Source organism: Coregonus clupeaformis, chromosome 1 (genome assembly GCF_020615455.1).
Source record: "Coregonus clupeaformis isolate EN_2021a chromosome 1, ASM2061545v1, whole genome shotgun sequence".
Lineage (NCBI taxonomy): Eukaryota > Metazoa > Chordata > Actinopteri > Salmoniformes > Salmonidae > Coregonus > Coregonus clupeaformis.
Window position 1 is genome coordinate 97,404,716 of NC_059192.1, and position 21,675 is coordinate 97,426,390.

Below are 21,675 nucleotides of genomic sequence, written 5' to 3' on the forward strand. Positions count from 1 at the left end.
ATTGTGAAGTGGAAACGTCTAGGAGCAACAACCACTCAGTCGCGGAGTGGTAGGCCACACAAGCTAACAGAACGGGACCGCCGAGTGCTGAAGCGCGTAGCGCGTAAAAATCGTTTGTCCTCGGATGCAACACTCACTACCGAGTTCCAAACTGCCTCTGGAAGCAACGTCAGCACAAAAACTGTTTGTCGAGAGCTTCATTAAATGGGTTTCCATGGCCGAGCAGCCGTACACAAACCTAAGATCACCATTCGCAATGCCAAGCGTTGGCTGGAGTGTTGTAAAGCTCGCCACCATTGGACTCTGGAGCCGTGGAAAAGGGTTCTCTGGAGTGATGAATCACGCTTCACCATCTGACAACCCGACGTACAAATCTTGGTGCCAGGAGAACACTACCTGCCCCAATGCATAGTGCCAACTGTAAAGTTTGGTGGAGGAGGAATAATGGTCTGTGGCTGTTTTTCATGGGAAATCTTAACGCTACAGCATACAATGACATTCTAGACGATTCTGTGCTTCCAACTTTGTGGCAACAGTTTGGGGAAGGCCCTTTCCTGTTTCAGCATGACAATGCCCCCGTGCACAAAGCGAGGTCAATACAGAAATGGTTTGTCGAGATCGGTGTGGAAGAATTTGACTGGCTTGCACAGAGTCCTGACCTCATCCCATCAAACACCTTTGGGATGAATTGGAACTCCGACTGCGAGCCAGGCCTACTCGCCCAACATCAGTGCCGACTTCACTAATGTTCTTGTGGCAGAATTGAAGCAAATCCCTGCAGCAATGTTCCAACATCTAGTGGAAAGCCTTCCCAGAAGAGTGGAGGCTGTTATAGCAGCAAAGGGAGACCAACTCCATATTAATGCCCATGATTTTGGAATGAGTCGTTTGACAAGTAGTGTAGCTTGGTATTGGGTATCAAATGTTTCTCCTTTGTCCTCAATGGGATTCTCACAGCAGGGGCATGGGAATTACTTTGACCACATGGTCAATCTATGATAAGACCATTACCAACACGTCCATCTTTATTTTACTATATGGGTACGTCTTGTGACGTCGTTCACACCAATTGCAAAATACCGTCCTGCCGCAATTCGTCAATTATTTGTTCGGAACAGGTTAGATATTTGTGTCTTTTTGCATTCCTAAAATAAGCTGTTGACCAATAGAAATTGTTATCTGGGACACTGCCACTGACAGGTCTGTCGGTTCGTTGTGTGAATTAATTCATTAATTTCTCTCTGCCTCTTTTTTATGTTTGCAATGCATCAGTGCAGCAAGGTATCAATTTATCCAATGTGATCACACCAGAGGTAGGCTACACGTTGCTCTCTCCATTCAAACTTCCCCGCCAGTGCATTGCCAACGCTGTAGCCTATTTTATAGTCATTCAGCAAGCAATAGGATTGATTGATGCTTCTCTCCTCTAAAAGGCCTATTAGTTTGAAAACATTGATTGAAATAAGTTTCAAACTATATTGCTGTTCATTGTCTATATAGGCTACTCGTTCAAGAGCTAGAGAGAGGGGGAAGAGATAGGTCAATGGAGTTGCCAGCGGAGATGCATGAATTGTGCAAGAAGGGAACAGTGAAGAAGACAGAGAGATGTGTAAGTTAGAAGTTAATTAATATATGAATGCATATATGGCCTATATATTTAAGCAATAAGGCACGAGGGGGTGTGATATATGGCCAATATACCAAGGCTAAGGGCTGTTCTTATGCACGATGCAACACAACCCCCCGAGGAGCCTTATTGCTATTATAAACTGGTTACCAACGTAATTAGAACAGTAAAAATAAATGTTTTGTCATACCCATGATATATGGTCTGATATACCATGGTTGTCAGCCAATCAGCATTCAGGGCTCGAACCACCAAGTTGATAATAGACTATATATTATAGGCCTGCTAAAGTCAATCTATAGGCGACCACCTGTGCTATAGGCAACCCTAAAAGACAGAGACAAAAAATTTATTGGCCAGAGTTTACCCTTATTAATAAGTGGTTGCACAGATTTAGATAAAGCACTCAAATTAAAATGTAGTGTCAACATAACCACCCATTGTTCACTCAAATGTATCAACGGCTGATCATTAGGCTGTGGACAGGTTACTGATCATTAGGCTATGGACAGGTTACTGATCATTAGGCTATGGACAGGTTACTGATCATTAGGCTATGGACAGGTTGTCTGATCATTAGGCTATGGACAGGTTCCTGATCATTAGGCTATGGACAGGTTACTGATCATTAGGCTATGGACAGGTTACTGATCATTAGGCTATGGACAGGGGTTACTATGGACAGGTTACTGATCATTAGGCTATGGACAGGTTACTGATCATTAGACTATGGACAGGTTACTGATCATTAGGCTATGGACAGGTTACCGATAATTAGGCTATGGACAGGTTACTGATCATTAGACTATGGACAGGTTGTCTGATCCTTAGGCTATGGACAGGTTACTGATCATTAGGCTATGGACAGGTTACTGATCATTAGGGTATGGACAGGTTACTGGTCATTAGGCTATGGACAGGTTACTGATCATTAGGGTATGGACAGGTTACTGGTCATTAGGCTATGGACAGGTTACTGATCATATCTCCCCCTTAAAACTTTCCTCGTCAATTTGTCATAGGCTACATTGATTTAGCATTATCCTATTATGTAGACTTGTTTTTTATATCCTACAGAAAAGGCAAGGTTTTTAATAAGTTTTTGGGAAAGGAGAAATGTGATTTGCTTCTGTGTCTGAGTGAGATGCGCTGCAGGCGGCTTTGATTGATAGGTCCTTTCAGGTAGGTGGGTGTGCGTGTACGAGTTGACTAATGTCCATTCAGAAAGTTTCCTAAAATAAGCCTGTCTGGACTTCATCTCTTTAATCAGATAGAAAGAAAACCTTGTCTTGTGCAGGGTCAGCATATTTGCGTTTCCTCTCTTATTAAATGGTGTGCAACTGAATGAAACATGATTCATGATTCAACATGATTCATCCTATCAGATGCATAGCCTATATCCTAATATTTTCAGTAGCATATTATTTTTTCCAGTAGTATATGATTTTTCTCTCATTACTGCGTCCTCTCTAGCCACTTAGAACAACATATTGTCACAGAGATTAACCGCAGGAGAGTTGGTGACGTTATGCAATATTTTTTGAGAAGTGCATTGGACTTGGTGTGAATGGTTTAGTGCATCAAAATTGGAATCTGTATTTTTTCAGAATTCTGACGAAAAGAGCCCAACGCAGTTGGTTAGAAAAGGCCTTAAAGATCAATCCTACTTGATGGTAATAGCACTCACTGTTGCCCCTGGTGGCTGGTTTTGAAGGCATTTCCCGATGTCCTCAGGACACGGATAAATGTCCAATTTCGAAGTCAGTCTTGAGCAACCTGCCTGTGCAAAACATGCAATTGTGATACTTTTTTTTATAACACACACACACACACAAGGCCGGTCCTTGCCTTTTTGGGGCCCTAAGTGAGATTTCGTTGGGGGGGGGCCCCCATCTTGCGGGCAAAACATTTTAGTGGCCCTCCTCTTGATGGTGGAGAATTGTTTGTTTGTTTTAAAGTACATTTTCCTTTCCCCTTAATTTAAAGTTAATTTCTACCCATTTTGCCATGGGGTGGAGGGCAACTATTTGCAGGCTTAAAGCAAGTTTTCTGCAATTCTACACATTTTGCCATGGGGCGGAGAGAACATTTTGCAGTTTTATAACAAATTCCATGCAATTCTATTCTCCTGGGCACGTGCCCTGTGTCCTCAGTCGGTATTCAGCCATGATTACTACACGTTTAGATAATAATCAAAAAATGGTTAGTTGACATGGGCTAATTGAGTGACTGTCAGTGACTGACATAACAAGAGAAAAACTGCTGATGCGCAACCACGTTTTGAATAATGTTACTGTGTTGCAATTGTGTGTTCTACCATTGCAACGCTCAAGATTAAGTTGAGACTCCAACTGAGGTCCCTCACAAACACATGCACACACACAGCCATGGAGACACACACACACGCAGTCTGAAGATATAACTCGTTAAAAAAACGACTCTTTATTGCATAAAAAGACACTGCTGATAATGGTATATTTAAACGACTAAATAAACCAAAAAAGATTGTCACCAGAATATATGTTACTGAATAACGATATGACCTTTTCCATTTCAACTGAAATATGACTTGATGAGTTATGAGTCCATAGAAAGTCCCATTCAATGTTTACAACACATTTTGCAATTATGTAAAATGAAGGCACGTCTGAGTATGACATGACACTACTAGTCTTCTGTAGCAGACTCATAGGGCTCTATTGATGCTGTTGAAAGAGACTACATTGTCTCCTGTAAGCCTTTATAAGTCAAATGCTGAATGAACTGTATATCTAACAGTCTGTGGTTGGGTGCTTCATGTGGGTTACCATTATCAGCACATGGAATGGACATGACGTTTTAATAACGGGCTGAATTCAATCTGTAGTGCCAAAGATCAGCGTTGTAGTGCGGTTGAAATTGAAAGGTGATTTTCGATTGAGCCGACATATGATATGCAGCGTTTACCGTGAATGCAGTCAGAAACATTGCTTTTAAATTTCAATCACGCTATGAACATTATAACACTTATCTTCGGCACTACAGATTGAATCCAGCCCAAATGTGTATTTTTCCTTTATTTGTGTTTTAGTTTTCACTTGTCACTAACAATTCAGCAATACCCACTGTCATACCCATCCATAGCCAATCAAGGACATTGTCATACCCATTCATAGCCAATCAAGAACATTGTCCTTGTTGTAGTAAAAAAACTATCATGTAAAAAAGGACAGAAAATCTTAAGATACAGCTGTGTGTTGCATAATACAATGACTAGAAACAGATTTCTTAAACTAATTGAATAAAAGCAAAACAACACTTGTCTCTTTCCTTGTACCATACACAGTATACATTTATGTTTACATTTTCTCTACTGTACTTACAATAATTCAGTTTAGCCATTAAATGACCTGAACCATTCAAATTAGGATTAAAGTGAATAAATCTTTGAAAAGCGACATCTTAAAACATCCAACAATCCTGCAGTCAAATACAGTAGCTTTGTTTGTAGGGCATATGCCCTCTAACTCAGCTGATAAGAACACTTGACATAATCCATCAACTCTAGGATGGAGTTCTTACCATTGATATTAAGTGCACTTCTGTGATTTTGAATTGAACGAATTTAAGGATAAGGTTATGGAGGTTTATGGACATTGTTTATGTATAATCTGCAATATTGCTTCTGAGTCACTTCAACTACTGTACACAAACATCAAACATGGAAAAACATCCAATGTGATAGAAACAAAGCCTCTGGGATATCCATACCTGGCAGCCTCCCTTGGTAACGTGGCCCACTCAAATCAATATAGGGATCAGTATAGGGTCGGAAATAGGGCATTAGACAGAGATACACATCTATGGGATCTTTCCAACGGAGAGGACATTCAGCGTTGTTGGAAATGACAAAAGTGACCTCCAATTATATGTCTAAGTGTCAGTGTCCTCTGTCCTCTGTGGTGGCAGAGGTGCTTCTGTCCGCCCGGAGCTGCATCTCAATAGTCTAAAGTGGGCTTCCTCTCCTTCATCTGGCTGATATGAAAGAACCTGAGCAGGTGAAAGTAAATTCCTGGTAGGTGTCTACTATATTGCTTTCACTGTCCTGTGTTTTCCTCAGTGCAGATGAAGGGAAGGAGATGAGGAGATGAGAAGGAGATGAGGAGGGAAGGAGATGAGGAGGGAAGGAGATAAGGAGATGAGAAGGAGATGAGGGGGGAAGGAGAAGAGGAGATGAGAAGGAGATAAGGAGGGAAGGAGATGAGGAGATGAGAAGGAGATGAGGAGGGAAGGAGATGAGGAGATGAGGATGGAAGGAGATGAGGAGATGAGAAGGAGATTAGGAGGGAAGGAGATAATGAGATGAGAAGGAGATGAGAAGGGAAGGAGATAAGGAGATGAGGAGGGAAGGAGATGAGGAGATGAGAAGGAGATGAGGAGGGAAGGAGATGAGAAGGAGATGAGGAGGGAAGGAGATGAGGAGGAGGAGATGAGGAGGGAAGGGGATGAGGAGGTGAGAAGGAGATGAGGAGGGAAGGAGATGAGATGAGAAGGAGATGAGGAGGGAAGGAGATAAGGAGATGAGAAGGTGATGAGGAGGGAAGGAGATGAGGAGATGAGGAGGGAAGGAGATGAGGAGATGAGAAGGAGATGAGGAGGGAAGGAGATAAGGAGAAGGGAAGTCACTTCAGACTATTGAGATGAAGCCTGGGGGTGTCCGTGGTTCCTCTAAGCTGAGGTATAGATGTATTTGGTCTTGGCAAGGCCCGTGAGCTCGTCTTCGTAGCGAGGCAGGCAGCAGAAGAGGATCCCACAGCCGATGCTAAGGATGGTGGCCCCCCAGCCGAAGCCGTAGGCCCAGGTGTAGTCGTAGTGGCCCTCGAAGATCAGGTCATTGAACCTGACTGGGTAGATGATGAGGGCGATGAACTGAATGATCACTGTGGTGAGAAACAGGCAGAACAGAGAGATTTGTCAGAGGTGGATCATTCAGAAACAGGCAGAACAGAGAGGGTCGTCAGTGGTGGATCATTCAGAAACAGGCAGAACAGAGAAACAGGCAGAACAGAGAGGTTTGTCAGTGCTGGATCATTCCAAACAGGGGAGGAGGCTGACTCTGTGGAACAGTGACACATAAGTGTGAGAGTCTACCAAAACTAGCGTGTGGGTGTGTGAACTTATAGCTCTAGGGCTTAGACGTAACAACAAATTAGAGTATGTGTCATTTAGAGTAGAAGGTGGATAACTAGATTAGAAGGTGGATAACTAAGGTGGATGAGTTCAAGTTGAGAAACTGAGAATTATATTTTACACATTCACTGTATGGACGGCGAATCACAAAGTGGGATCAAACAATGGATCACATAGCGATGATTACTACTGTTACTACTTTACATCCACATATACTGGTGATCCAGTCAGAACTAGTTCTGAATACTAATACTTATTTACTACACTAAACACTAGCAAAACATTCCCATGAGAGCACGACAGCTTTATAGTCAGACACCTCTATGATTCAGCTATGTCTGACAGACAGTTTCAGGGTAATTCTGATTGACTTTTCCCCTAGGCATAGGCCGGGCTGGGCTATCAGGTTTCACACTAGGGGGGCAGGGGGAGTGTTCCTATGATCTCACTATCAGTGCTGTGACTCAGCCAGACGCTGAACATTCTCCCAGATTCCATGGCAACGCCATACCACAGCCCTTCCCTGAACCTCAGAGCAGAGTAGGGACACAAACAACTCCCGCTCCTCGTTGGCAATGGTTCAAATCAGAAGAAGATTAGCTTTAGGACTCTCCAACTCCACAGTAGCTATGGTTGCAATGCTCCTTGAGCACCCTCAGAACGTGGAGGAGCATAAGTAGCACTAAAGTATGAGAGTGCTTGTAGTTTGAGGTTTGAAGCAATACATTTTGAGGCAGGCCGAATTCACAAAAGCAAGCCAGTTGTTAATATTTCACTGTCTTCAATAACTAACCTCTCCTCCATTAGCCCAGACACTTGAAGTACAAAAACATAAGGGGGTGGTTTCTCTGACACAGATTAAGCCTAATGCTAGACCAAAAAGCATTTTCAATGGAGATTGCTTTTTAGTCTAGGAGTAAGATTGATCTGGGAAGAAGAACAGAAAGGTGTTGTGTATCTTACCAGTGATGAAGAGCAGGACCCCGATGACGGGCAGAAGGCTGATGTTGAGGGTGCAGCAGAGAGCGATACAGGAGATGATGAAGGCGATGATGAGGATGATGAGGCCGATGATCATAAGAGCTGCCACAGCCTGGGCCCAAGCTGAAAACACATCAACAAGCAATGTTTAGTACAGAGCCTTCAGAAAGTAGTCACACCTCTTGACTTTTTCCACATTTTGTTGTGTTACAGCCTGAATTTAAAATGGATTCAATTGAGATTTTGTGTCACTGGCCTACACACAAAACCCAGTTTTGTCAAAGTGGAATTATGTTTGAAATGTCTTGAGTCAATAAGTATTCAACCCCTTTGTTATGGCAAGCCTAAATAAGTTCAGGAGTAAAAATGTGCTTAACAAGGCACATCATTAGTTGCACGGACTCACTCTGTGGGCAATAATAGTGTTTAACAAGATTTTTGAATGACTACCTCATCTCTGTACCCCACACATACAATTATCTGTAAGGTCCCCCCTCAGTTGAGCAGGGAATTTCAAACACAGATTCAACCACAAAGACCAGGGAGGTTGTCCAATGCCTGACAAAGAAGGGCACCTATTGGTAGATGGGTAAAAATGTAAAAAGCAGACATTAAATAACCCTTTGAGCATAGTGAAGTTATTAATTACACTTTGGAAGGTGTATCAATACACCCAGTCACTACAAAGATAGGCGTCCTTCCTAACTCAGTTGCCAGAGAGGAAGGAAACCGCTCAGGGATTTCACCGTGAGGCCAATAGTGACTTTTAAACAATTACAGTTTAATGGCTGTGATAGGAGAAAACTGAGGAGGGATCAACAACATTGTAGTTACTCCACAATACTAACCTAAATGACAGAGTGAAAAGAACGAAGCCTGTACAGAATAAACAATATTCCAAAACCTGCATCCTGTTTGCAAGAAGGCACTAAAGTAAAACTGTAAAAAAAAAAAAAAAAGCAAAGAAATTAACTTGATGTCCTGAATAGAAAGTGTTATGTTTCGGGCAAATCCAACACAACACATCACTGAGTATCACTTAATATTTTCAAGCATGGTGGTTGCTGCATCATGTTATGGGTATGCTTGTCATCGGCAAGGACCAGGGAGTTTTTTTAGGATAAGAATAAACGGAATAGAGCTAATCACAGGCAAAATCCTAGAAGGAAACCTGGTTCAGTCTGCTTTCCAACAGACACTGGGAAACAAATTCACCTTTCAGCAGGACAATAACCTAAAACATAAGGCCAAATATTCACTGGAGTTGCTTACAAAGTTGACATTGAATGTTCCTGAGTGGCCTAGATACAGTTTTGACTTAAAATCGTCTTGAAGATATATGGCAAGACTTGAACATGGCTGTCTTGCAATAATCAACAACCAACTTGACAGAGCTTGAAGAATATAAAAAAGAATCATGTGCAAATATTGTATAATCCAGGTGTGCAAAGCTCTTAGAGACTTACCCAGAAAGACTCACAGCTGTAATCGCTGCATCAAGTCTGACACCAACAGCCTCTTGAACAGCTTCTATCCCCAAGCAATAAGACTGATAAATAGCTAACAAAATAGCTACACAGACCGAGTTTACCTTGTATCTTTATTGTCCTTTTATTTCAGTATTTGCAGTGTCTCTATGCACACTTACAGGGCCCTACACACACACACGGTCACTCCAACACACACACAAACACTCACTCCATCATCTGATTACTCACACATACATGTATACTGACTCTAAACACCCACACACCCACTCACATACAAGCTGCTGCTACTCTATTTATCTTATATCCTGTTGCCTAGTAACCTTACCCCTATACATATCTACCTCCATCACTCCAGTATCCCTGCACATGTAAATATGGTATTGGAACTGACTTTTTAAATATTTCCTGTATATAGTATGCTTACTTACTTTATTGTGTATTTCATATTTCTTATTTCTCATTTTTTGTTGTTGTCTAGTAATACATTGTTTTTGATTACTGCATGGTTTGGTTCTGAGTTTTTAAGAAAGGCATTTCACTGTACTTCTGCATGTGACATTGAAACTTGAACTTGAAGAAATGTGATTCTAACATGTATTGACTCAGGGGTGTGAATACTTATGTAAATTAGATATTTCTGTATTTCATTTTCCAAACATTAGCTAAAATGTCTAAAAACATGTTTTCACTTTGTCATTATGGGGTATCGTGTGTAGATGGCAGATACAAAAATCGAGTTAATACATTTTGAATTCAGGCTGTAACACAACAAAATGTGGAATAAGTCAAGGGGTATGAATACTTCCTGAAGGCACAGTATAGACAAGACTATACTTTTGAGCTGGTAAGTACAGATGTAGGATCTTAATTTGATCACCCTGGTACAGGATAACTTTCCTGCAATGCAGGACATTTTAAACTTGTAGTGTATTTGAGGTTTAAAAAGACTTCTGTAGTTTGTAATTTCCACTTTGAAATTTCAGACTTGATTTTCCCTTACGAAAAATGTCCATGAATTATAATCCAAATAATAACTCACATTTCCTGTTGGTGCAGGATTATTTTTCTGCTGTAGCAAACTGGCTCAAATTAAGATCCTACATCTGTATACTATGGAGCTGGAATTAAATGTATTTTGGAATTTGAAGCATAAGAGGTTGAGAGATATTGGAATGATGTTTGGGAAAGTTGATTTTTTTTTTTGCAAAGCACTTGTCATAGACATAAACATTTACATAATTTAGCAGATGCTCTTATCCAGAGCGACATACAGTTAGTGAGTGCATACATTATTATTATTTTTTTTAAAAATCATACTGGCCCCCCATGGGAATCGAACCCACAACCCAGGCATTGCAAACGCCATGCTCTACAAACTGAGCTACATCCCTGCCGGCCATTCCCTCCCCTACCCTGGACAACGCAAAAAATAGTGCAATAATAATAATCATCGTAATAATAATGCATTTCCAGTCATACACACGTGATATGACTTTAACTGATACAAATAGCTCTTCACACATAGCCCTACATTTCGAAATATCTTGAAAACTGATAAAGGTGCATTCAAAGAACATAAACTCAGTCTGGAAGAAATATTGTTACAACGGTTTTTCTCTTACATAATATCCCCGTCCCCACAAAATATGTCAGCTCAACATGTGAAAAAAAATATTTAAAAATGTAAAAATGCAATTTCATGTGCTTTTTTGGTAAGGAAAGTAATGAAACGGTATGGGGTTTTTAAGGTAAGTGGTACGCTGTTCAGCTAAAATAGTGGAAAATCTTTAATCAATGACAATATGATTACATTTGACATGATCATTTGACTTTTCAATGATCCCATCTGGGATTTGAACTCAACCCCTGGCTTTGGGGTATACTGATCTTTCTGCTGCGCCACAAAGTCTGTAGCATTATCAGAAGTCCCCTACACATTCATTACCTATAATACATCTCTGCACTTAGCAAAAGAGTACAGTCGTGGTCAAAAGTTTTGAGAATGACACAAGTATTGGTCTTCACAAAGTTTGCTGCTTCAGTGTTTTTAGATATTTTTGTCAGATGTTACTATGGTATACTGAAGTATAATTACAAGCATTCCATAAGTGTCAAAGGCTTTTATTGACAATTACATTAAGTTTATGCAAAGAGTCAATATTTGCAGTGTTGACCCTTCTTTTTCAAGACCTCTGCAATCCGCCCTGGGATGCTGTCAATTAACTTCTGGGCCACATCCTGACTGATGGCAGCCCATTCTTGCATAATCAATGCTTGGAGTTTGTCAGAATTTGTGGGTTTTTGTTTGTCCACCCGCCTCTTGAGGATTGACCACAAGTTCTCAATGGGATTAAGGTCTGGGGAGTTTCCTGTCCATGGACCCAAAGTTTCGATGTTTTGTTCCCCGAGCCACTTAGTTATCACTTTTGCCTTATGCCAAGGTGCTCCATCATGCTGGAAAAGGCATTGTTCGTCACCAAACTGTTCTTGGATGGTTGGGAGACGTTGCTCTCGGAGGATGTGTTGGTAACATTCTTTATTAATGGCTGTGTTCTTAGGCAAAATTGTGAGTGAGCCCACTCCCTTGGCTGAGAAGCAACCCCATACATGAATGGTCTCAGGATGCTTTACTGTTGGCATGACACAGGACTGATGGTAGCGCTCACCTTGTCTTCTCCGGACATGCTTTTTTCCGGATGCCCCAAACAATCGGAAAGGGGATTCATCAGAGAAAATGACTTTATCCCAGTCCTCAGCAGTCCAATCCCTGTCCCTTTGCAGAATATCAGTCTGTCCCTGATGTTTTTCCTGGAGAGAAGTGGCTTCCTCGCTGCCATTCTTGACACCAGGCCATCCTCCAAAAGTCTTCGCCTCACTGTGCGTGCAGATGCACTCACACCTGCCTGCTGCCATTCCTGAGCAAGCTCTGCACTGGTGGTGCCCCGATCCCGCAGCTGAATCAACTTTAGGAGACGGTCCTGGCGCTTGCTGGACTTTCTTGGGCACCCTAAAGCCTTCTTCACAACAATTGAACCTCTCTCCTTGAAGTTCTTGATGATCTGATAAATGGTTGATTTAGGTGCAATCTTACTAGCAGCAATATCCTTGCCTGTGAAGCCCTTTTTGTGCAAAGCAAAGATGACGGCACGTGTTTCCTTGCAGGTAACCATGGTTAACAGAGGAAGAACAATGATTTCAAGCACAACCCTCATTTTAAAGCTTCCAGTCTATTCTTTAAGGAATACCTAGAATAGTATAAAGTAATCCTTCTACCCCCCCCATAAAAAATAAAATAAAAAATGGTTGTCCCACTGGCTATCATAAATTGAATGCACCAATTTGTAAGTCGCTCTGGATAAGAGCGTCTGCTAAATGATGTAAATGTAAATGTTATTCTAACTCAATCAGCATGACAGAGTGATCTCCAGCCTTGTCCTCATCAACACTCTCACCTGTGTTAACGAGAGAATCACTGACATGATGTCAGCTGGTCCATTTGTGGCAGGGCTGAAATGCAGTGGAAATGTTTTTTGGGGGGATTAAGTTCATTTTCATGGCAAAGAGGGACTTTGCAATTAATTGCAATTCATCTGGTCACTCTTCATAACATTCTGGAGTATATGCAAATTGCCATCATAAAAACTGAGGCATCAGATTTGTGAAAATTAATATTTGTGTCATTCTCAAAACGTTTGACCACGACTGTACCATCTGACTTCTATTTTAGTTATCAGTTAATCTGACTATTTTCTCGTCATTGATTTCATTGACTTATTTCAGCAATTGGAGGGTTTTCTGTCGAGTTGTCTAATGTTGGTGGGGCATATTATTCTGTAATGTTACTCCTGAATCACTATGAGTTTCCACATGTGAAATCATGTGGTTTTCAATAAGGGCCAAGAACAACTGCATCCCTCCAGCACAACTAGAGTCTCTACAGGAACAGAAAGTTGTCCACATTCCATGTTGACAGTATGTCAGTCTCAGGGACGGGTGTGGATACGCCCTGGTTACATCCTACCACACCCAACAATAACACAATTACAGGGCCAGGAGGACACAAAAAAACAAGATCTCATTTAAAGAAAAGTTGTGATTATGCATCCACTAAGTTTAAACACATTGTCCATGGAATCCTGCAATAAGAAATGCTCACAAATGCAAAGATTTGTCCCCCAATCAAATTAGGTTGTGAATGAGAGACTCTGATAGCTATTTAGAGGGTCTGGTTTGATCTCCTTCTCTTGAATGTACAGAAACCAGCAATGCGCTTGCACACTGTTGCAGAAAGTACCCTTGCTTGTTGTAGTTTCAAGTTCAAATTTCAAGTTTTATTAGTCGTATGTACAGGAAACACATGGTATACACCGTCTAATGAAATGCTTACTGACAGGTTCCTTCTGGACAATGCAACAACAATAAGAAATAATAAAAGATACGAACATAAAGTAAATGGCTCAGTAGAATAGAATAAACCATTTAGCATAAGTATAATACAGGAAAGCCCAATTTATAGTCCGATATTTACACGTGTATTGGGGAAGGGGGTAGTACATTATGTCATGCTGTAACACAAACATTGCAATGAAACTAGGGTATTATAATGAATGTATGAATGAATCCTGATAGGTTTCATTGCAATGCGGAACAAACCTTTGTTCTACAGTATCACAACTGCATCGTATTTCAACACACATTACTGGTGGTAGGTTATTAACTGACATCTGTTGCATGCAAATGCATAGCTCACACCTTAAATTATTCACTCTCTCTGTCTACCATCAAGATTAAATGGCAGGCAGCCTACACCTAAGCCTCAGGCACTGCAGTCATGCACTCACTTGCCTCTAACAGACAATGGGGTCCTAGTCTAACAAGTTCTATTTCGTGTGTACTAAACCATAGAGTAGAGAGTATCATTCAAACATTAAACAGAAGTACAGAGAGGTGGCGTGAGAACAGATAATATGTCCCTTGTGTTCAGAAAATGTAAATATTCTCACACTCAAAATGATGTGCTTCTCTGGATCTCAATTCCATGTTTGAGAACAGTTTTGGTGTATTAGTAGCCGACTGTTACAGTTGTTTGACTGTTGCAAAGGATCACTTTAAATGTTAGTGAAGGATCTCTTTAAATCTTAGTGAAGGATCTCTTTAAATTTTAGTGAAGGATCTCTTTAAATGTTAGTGTTAGTGAGTATGTCAATCCAATCCGAACAGTGTGATGTGGACAGCTTACAGGGCAGAAGATAGCTCACAAATACGCCTGACAGTCTAAATACTCTCCAGATGGGGAACATCTGTCTTGTGTCTTTCCTAATCAAGTTAAAAATAAACAACCAATGGCTAACCAATGTTGTTAATTAGAAAAAGTATGGGTCTGAACTTGAAGCGATTTAATCAGTTGAGTCGTCATCTACAGCGATTAAGTACAGATTCTAGAATTGGTTTTGGCACTTTTGTTCATGTGCACTTTTGAGTGTTGTTGATTTCATTCATGCACTGTGTATTTTTTTGTTGATTTCATTCATGCACTGTGCATTTTAAATGAGCAACCTTGTTATGTGACTCCAAGCTAAGCGGTATGCTTACCGTTTTAGGTAGGCTCTGTCTCTATCACATTGATTTGGCTAAAACTTTACATAGCCTAATAATCACACAAAAACGCTCCACTCCATTAAGCAATTCCTATTATTTCCTATTATTAAGTGATTAATAAATTATTGTCTGACAATGTTAAAACAATGTTGATACAATAGTAATTACTGTGTTAATACCCAATTTGTAAGTCGCTCTGGATAAGAGCGTCTGCTAAATGACTTAAATGTAAATGTACACAATATACAGAGAGAATGTCAATGATTTTGAAGACAAACAAATCCCATAACACCATCCATCCAACATGACCCCACTAATTCCAGAGAATCCATCCATGCTATCTTCCCACCCAGAAAGGGACAGGATTGGACAACATCCGGCTGAGGTTGTTTAATCACAACAAAGTTGTGTTCCAGTGGTAATATGTCAATACTAGTTCATCTTGATGGCACCAGTCAGAAAGCGACATTATAGCCAACTGCACTCACCCAAACATTGTTTACCTTGGACCAGCAGCACTGACTCTACATGCACCGCATAATAAAAATGAATATATAATTCCCCTTAATTTGTATTTTCTGACTATATATAAGCTAACTTTTTGTGGTACGAAAATGAATGGTACAATTATACCAACTTCATTTCTCTGAGTCCAATTCCACCTGCCTGCTTTGTTCACTACTGGGCTATGCAGTCCCACAGTATAGGGTAAGTGAATGGTTGCATTTATGTAAGTAACCCATTCACTGAGCAAGGACACTGTGATAAGTGTAACTGCCTTTTCCTCTCCTTATAACATCAACAATGTTGCCATTGTTTACTGAGAGCTGAAACTATTCCTCCATTTGGACTGCTACCTGAATGACAACACAGCTGTTCTAACTGACTGACTGCAGGAGTACTTCCTGAGTTCTGAGAAATAGCATATGTTCAGAATGTACCAGGCATTTATATTTTTCACCAGCGTCCAGTGAAGACAAAGAGGCATTTTCTCAATTCTCTTTTCTCACCACAGATTGTCTGGCAGTGGTTTGTAGCAGGACCTCTCCAGCTTGGTACAGGCACTCCTCACACTTCTAAAAATAGCCCTGAGAACATGACTGAGAAAGCCATCTTGATATGAATCCATCCTGCCTGTTAACACCAATATTCAAAGGCAATTCTCTATTCTATTTTGTTCTATCACATTATATACTATTGTTAGGAATTGGAACATTGGTTGCAATATTCTTACAATATATCTAAAGCAGCCAACATTATAATTTTGTATGAGAAAAGGATCTAAATGGAAATATTTTCTGATTACCATGATGAGTTGAGATGTAGGGGGTAGATCTATTATAGTAGCTGTAAAATGTGCAGGAAAACACCAACACAAACAGCTACCGGTTTGGGTTTGGGTTTATAGGCAAATGACATGCTAAAGACAATGGGGAACAGGGTAAATAAAGTGTTGTTGGAAGTTCACTCTGACTGGCTGCCACTTTGCCATTGAAAAACTCCCAGCAGAGCATTCCTTTGCTTGTTGAGGGCAGACTTTATGTAAAGGAATAAAGAAATAGGTTGTTCATGAAGTAGGCCTATGCACTTGCCCTTCAAACAATTTACAACTAATGAAATACCTCTGCGGAATACCTTTTGTACTGTGTAGGTAGACTATTAGTTATTAGCCCTCGTAAAACTGACTATCCTTAACGATCCTTGACTTCGGCGATGTCATTTACAAAATAGCCTCCAACACTCTACTCAGCAAATTGGATGTAGTCTATCACAGTGCCATCCGTTTTGTCACCAAAGCCCCATATACTACCCAGCATTGTGACCTGTACGCTCTTGTTGGCTGGCCCTCACTACATATTCGTCGCCAAACCCACTGGCTCCAGGTCATCTATAAATCACTGCTAGGCAAATCCCCGTCTTATTTTAGCTCACTGGTCACCATAGCAACACCCACCCGTAGTCTGCGCTCCAGCAGGTATATCTCACTGGTCGTCCCCAAAGCCAACACCTCCTTTGTCCGCCATTCCTTCCAGTTCTCTGCTGCCAATGACTGGAACGAACTGCAAAAATCGCTGAAGCTGGAGACTCTTATCTCCCTCACTAACTTTAAGCGTCAGTTGTCAGAGCAGTTTACCGATCACTGCACCTTTACACAGCCTTTCTGAAATTAGCCAACCCAACTACCTCATCCCCATATTGTTATTTATTTTGCTAATTTGCACCCCATTATCTCTATTTGCACATCATCTTTTGCACATCTATCATTCCAGTGTTAATTCGAAATTGTAACTATTTTGCACTATGGCCTATTTATTGCCTTACCGCCATAACTTACTACATTCGCACAAACTGTATATATATTTTATGTTGTATTTTTGACTTTATGTTTTGTTTACCCCATATGTAACTCTGTGTTGTTGTTTTTATCGCACTGCTTTGCTTTATCTTGGCCAAGTCGCAGTTGTAAATGAGAACTTGTCCTCAACTGGCTTACCTGGTTAAATAAAGGTGAAATAAAATAAATAAAATAAAAATAAATGATCTTGATCAGCTCTCTTACTGTGAGCATAATAATAGTCTCTAAATCAATTTCTGAATACATACACTATTGTACAGTAGGCTATAAATTGTCATAAATAATTAATATAGTCTTATTTTCCTTGTCACTATGATTAGGGCTGTTGAGTGAATCTTTATAGATTTTTTTCAATATGATACTTACAGAATTCCATGAGAGATTTGCATTCCCAGTTGTCATGCAGGCCTCGGCATTGACTCCACATACTTGCGTAGTGGGACTTTGCGTCCTTGTTCTCAACCCATCCCGAGTTAGCAGCAATTGCAATAATGTCAAATATAATCGCAAAAAGCAAAAGAAGTGGTACGATCCACCTGCATCTTGGATACGCAAGTCCACAGCGAAACATTATCGACAAACACAAACCGGACAGTGCGGATAGAAGCGGTCGGGAGTCCAGATACGATATGGGTTTGTGTAAACTACACCTTTTTTACTGATCAAATCTGAAAGCTCCACCCTAGTTTGCAACGTAATCTGTGCACAGTAGCCTAACGCGTCCCGTGCGCGAGCGTTGCAAAATAAATGTACACATACACTGCCAGTCAAAAGTTTGGACACACCTACTCATTCAAGGGTTTTTCTTTATTTTTACTATTTTTTACATTGTAGAATAATAGTGAAGACATCAACACTATGAAATAGCACATATGGAATCATGTAGTAACCAAAAAATAGTTAACAAATCAAAATATATTTTATATTTGAGATTCTTCAAATAGCCACCCTTTGCCTTGATGACAGCTTTGCACACTCTTGGCATTCTCTCAACCAGCTTCACCTGGAATGTTTTTCCAACAGTCTTGAAGGAGTTCCCACATATGCTGAGCACTTGTTGGCTGCTTTTCCTTCACTCTCTTGTCCACTTGGGTGACTGAAAGATGAACTGAGGTCTACGCTCCAGTCCAGTTGGTTGTGTTAATGCACCATAAAGTTGGTTGCCAACCGCCATATAAAGTCAAAAGAAGAAGAAGAAGCCTGAAGTAGGAGAGATTACTAGAAAATACATTTTTACGGTTTAATCAGTGGATTAATTGTCGGAGTAGAGGACCTTGTGGACTTCATGTAAAATAACAACACAATGTTTATATCCCAGGACAAATTAGCTAGCATTAACAAGCTAGCTAGCTAAATAGACAAATGTTTAATGCTTTTCGACCTGTCTCCAAATTAATGTAGTTGGTTCAGAGTTCGTTTTGATATTTCAACCTGCGTGTCCTGATCGTGTCTGGTGTGGGTGGACAAAATCAAAATGCGCGCAATGGCGCACGCGGACGCACGCGTGCGGGCGGTCTAGTCAGCATGTAAACCTGTTTAATAAACCTGTTACTTTGGCAGGAAGGCTCATTCTCGTCAGGCTTGGCCAAATGGCGAGAGTCAACCCAACCAGCATCTCAAGCCCAATCCATTGACACTGTAACATGCTGACCAGACCGCTCGCATGCGTGCGCCATCGCGCTCATGTTGAGTGTGATGGTGTGTACTACTGTGTGCATCTTGCTTGAAGGAGGAGAGATCAGCTCTCAGACTCTCAAGTAAGAGAGCTTTGGGGGGCAGGACCGAGTTTGGGAAACCCTGCCCTACGGCACTGCCCAGGGACACAGGGATCCCCTGTAGCTCAGTTGGTAGAGCATGGCGCTTGCAACGCCAGGGTTGTGGGTTCATTTCCCACGGAGGGCCAGTATGAAAATGTATGCACTCACTAACTGTAAATCGCTCTGGATAAGAGCGTCTGCTAAATGACTAAAATGTCAAATGTGATGTATGGTAAAGTGGCGGATTGTGGGCATGCACCTGTCACTGAGAAATTCAAACACCAGCTGGTTGACAGAGCGCTGGGCCATCTCTATGTGCTTGTTGATGTCCTCCTCACACTGGAACATCTAACTAGTCCACTGTGTGATGTCAGAGTAGACCACCGTTGTCCCAGGGAACATTCTGATGACTACCTCCAAATCAGCTCTCATCTGACGCACCAGGGCTGTCCCCTTTGTGTGTCACAAGTCGTTTCCACCGAGGTGGATGACTATGATCTTTCACGGTCACACCTCGCCTTGGAGAGAGAGAATATTTCAGAACCCTTCCATTGAAAACAGCTCATCCATATTTCGCTCTCCTGTAGTCATCTAGCCAGCTACATTGTGTAATCTCTCCTGTAGTCATCTAGCCAGCTACATTGTGTAATCTCTCCTGTAGTCATCTAGCCAGCTACATTGTGTAATCTTTCCTGTAGTCATCTAACCAGCTACATTGTGTAATCTCTCCTGTAGTCATCTAGCCAGCTACGTTGTGTAATCTCTCCTGTAGTCATCTAGCCAGCTACATTGTGTAATCTCTCCTGTAGTCATCTAACCAGCTACATTGTGTAATCTCTCCTGTAGTCATCTAGCCAGATACATTGGGTAATCTCTCCTGTAGTAATCTAGCCAGCTACATTGTGTAATCTCTCCTGTAGTCATCTAGCCAGCTACATTGTGTAATCTCATAGTAAATATTTGCTTCAGTCTTTCTTCCTTGCTTTCGGCAATTTGCTTTGAGCAATGATCAGTAGGATTATGAGCTGGGATTTTATCAATACATAAATGCACAAGTGAGGGTTCACAAGGAGAGCATGTATTAAACTGAATTATAATGTTGTGTGATAATGTTGCATAACCACCAAAAAACTACGTTTTAAGTGAGAATAGGCATGGGTCTGAAGCCGAAAAAGAAAGGAATTTCAAATGAGCACCACAATGCCTATTTTTGGACACAATATTGCGTTCTGCAGGTATAGAATGTTGCCCAGGTCGCGCAGCTAATGTGGCTACTATGTTGTCTCGCGCTGTGTTGGAGTCGTCACTAGTTACCACAGCCACAAATGGCTAAACCCCGCCTATTTCTACAATGTATTTTCTTAAAATCAGATTTGAAACCTACCTTAACCTTACCCCTAACCTTAACCACACTGCTAGTTTTATGCCTAATCTTAATTTTTAATTAATACAAAAAAGCCAATTGTGACTTTGTGGCTGTGGTAACCGGTGCGGTTGCCTGGAGGGTGAGAATAAATATAATGCATGGAGTCAGATTCCATGGAATTTATCTGCTGGAGAATGACGTGTTTTACATGTCTAAATTGACCTCAGGCTCGGGGCTAGATTGTTTATTCCGAAATACTACTATGTTCATCCCAACAATATTTTTACTTATAGGCCTATCATGTAAAAATAAATGGCCTAAAACACAATCTTGCAGCCACAGTGCCAACCGCTTGCTCCGTCAAAGCCGTTCCAGAAGAGAGCTCCATGGCCACAGTTTCCCAGTTTCTGATTTCCCAGAACGAATATGGGCCATACGTACTCGAATCAAGACAGTTCAGTAGGATAATAGGCATGTAATTTTTCGATAAATGCAGGTGTTTCATTATGAGAATGATCAGGTCGCTCGGTTGCATCAATATAAAACAGTCCGAAAACCCTGGTACGGCTGTGCAACGCTGTAAATAAACGCTTTGTCTCAGCTTCACGGATTTGACGTTCGGTCTTACATCACTGGCCTGGGAGTGAATCATCATAAGAGGATAGGGATGCTGCGGCCGTGAACTGGACATCGCACTTATTTAAACATTGCTCATTTTGTCATCTTTTTGTCATCATGGACGAAATACTAAGTAAGCTACAGAAGGACGCATCTGGAAATAAGCACAAAGCAATTCGGGATGCGTGCCTCTTCGCCTGTGGTGAGTAGCCTATAATAACAGGCTGCAACAGACACTAGCCAATGTTGCACCTGTCATAGAATCGAAAACTGACCAAAGATAGGCGTGTGTTTCAGGCTTCCTGAAAAACCCTCGTTTAGTAGTTCAGCCATTCAGATGGTCAACTATTTTACTATGCCTGCTGCTGACTTTCCGGAAATATTCTTATCAGGCTACTGGAGAGTGGAAAACGGACGTAGCATTATGTGCCATGGCCAACTCGGCAGCACCCAGACCAGTGCAATTATTAAAGCACTCATTCACCTATTTGGCCACATTACATGTGAACATTTCTGTTGTCCCTAATGCAATTGACAGGTGGGCAATAGCTGTCGCATCAATCATAATGTTTATGAATGACAGGTGGGCAATAGCTGTCGCATCAATCATAATGTTTATGAATGACAGGTGGGCAATAGCTGTCGCATCAATCATAATGTTTATGAATGACAGGTGGGCAATAGCTGTCGCATCAATCATAATGTTTATGAAT

The 21,675-nt window shown here is 41.1% G+C and overlaps 2 protein-coding genes across 4 annotated transcripts in view; one reads left to right on the forward strand and one right to left on the reverse strand.

The window, feature by feature from the left end:
* Positions 1 to 6,233: 6,233 nt before the first annotated feature.
* LOC121584644 (p53 apoptosis effector related to PMP-22) lies at positions 6,234 to 17,926 on the reverse strand. The gene is made up of 3 exons (XM_041900654.2): positions 17,588 to 17,926; positions 7,760 to 7,900; positions 6,234 to 6,546 (listed from the first exon to the last, which is right to left on the reverse strand). The coding sequence occupies exons 1-3, from the start codon at positions 17,790 to 17,792 to the stop codon at positions 6,335 to 6,337; spliced, it is 558 nt and encodes a 185-aa protein (XP_041756588.1). The 5' UTR covers positions 17,793 to 17,926; the 3' UTR covers positions 6,234 to 6,334.
* Positions 17,927 to 20,771: 2,845 nt separating this feature from the next.
* Positions 20,772 to 21,675, forward strand: part of LOC121578079 (brefeldin A-inhibited guanine nucleotide-exchange protein 3-like) — a 58,427-nt gene continuing 57,523 nt past the window's right edge. For all 3 annotated transcript variants that reach the window (XM_041892172.2, XM_041892181.2, XM_041892190.2), the window contains exon 1: positions 20,772 to 21,164. In XM_041892172.2, coding sequence (XP_041748106.2) covers positions 21,080 to 21,164 — 85 coding nt within the window. In that variant the 5' untranslated portion in view covers positions 20,772 to 21,079. The remainder of the gene's footprint in view (positions 21,165 to 21,675) is intronic.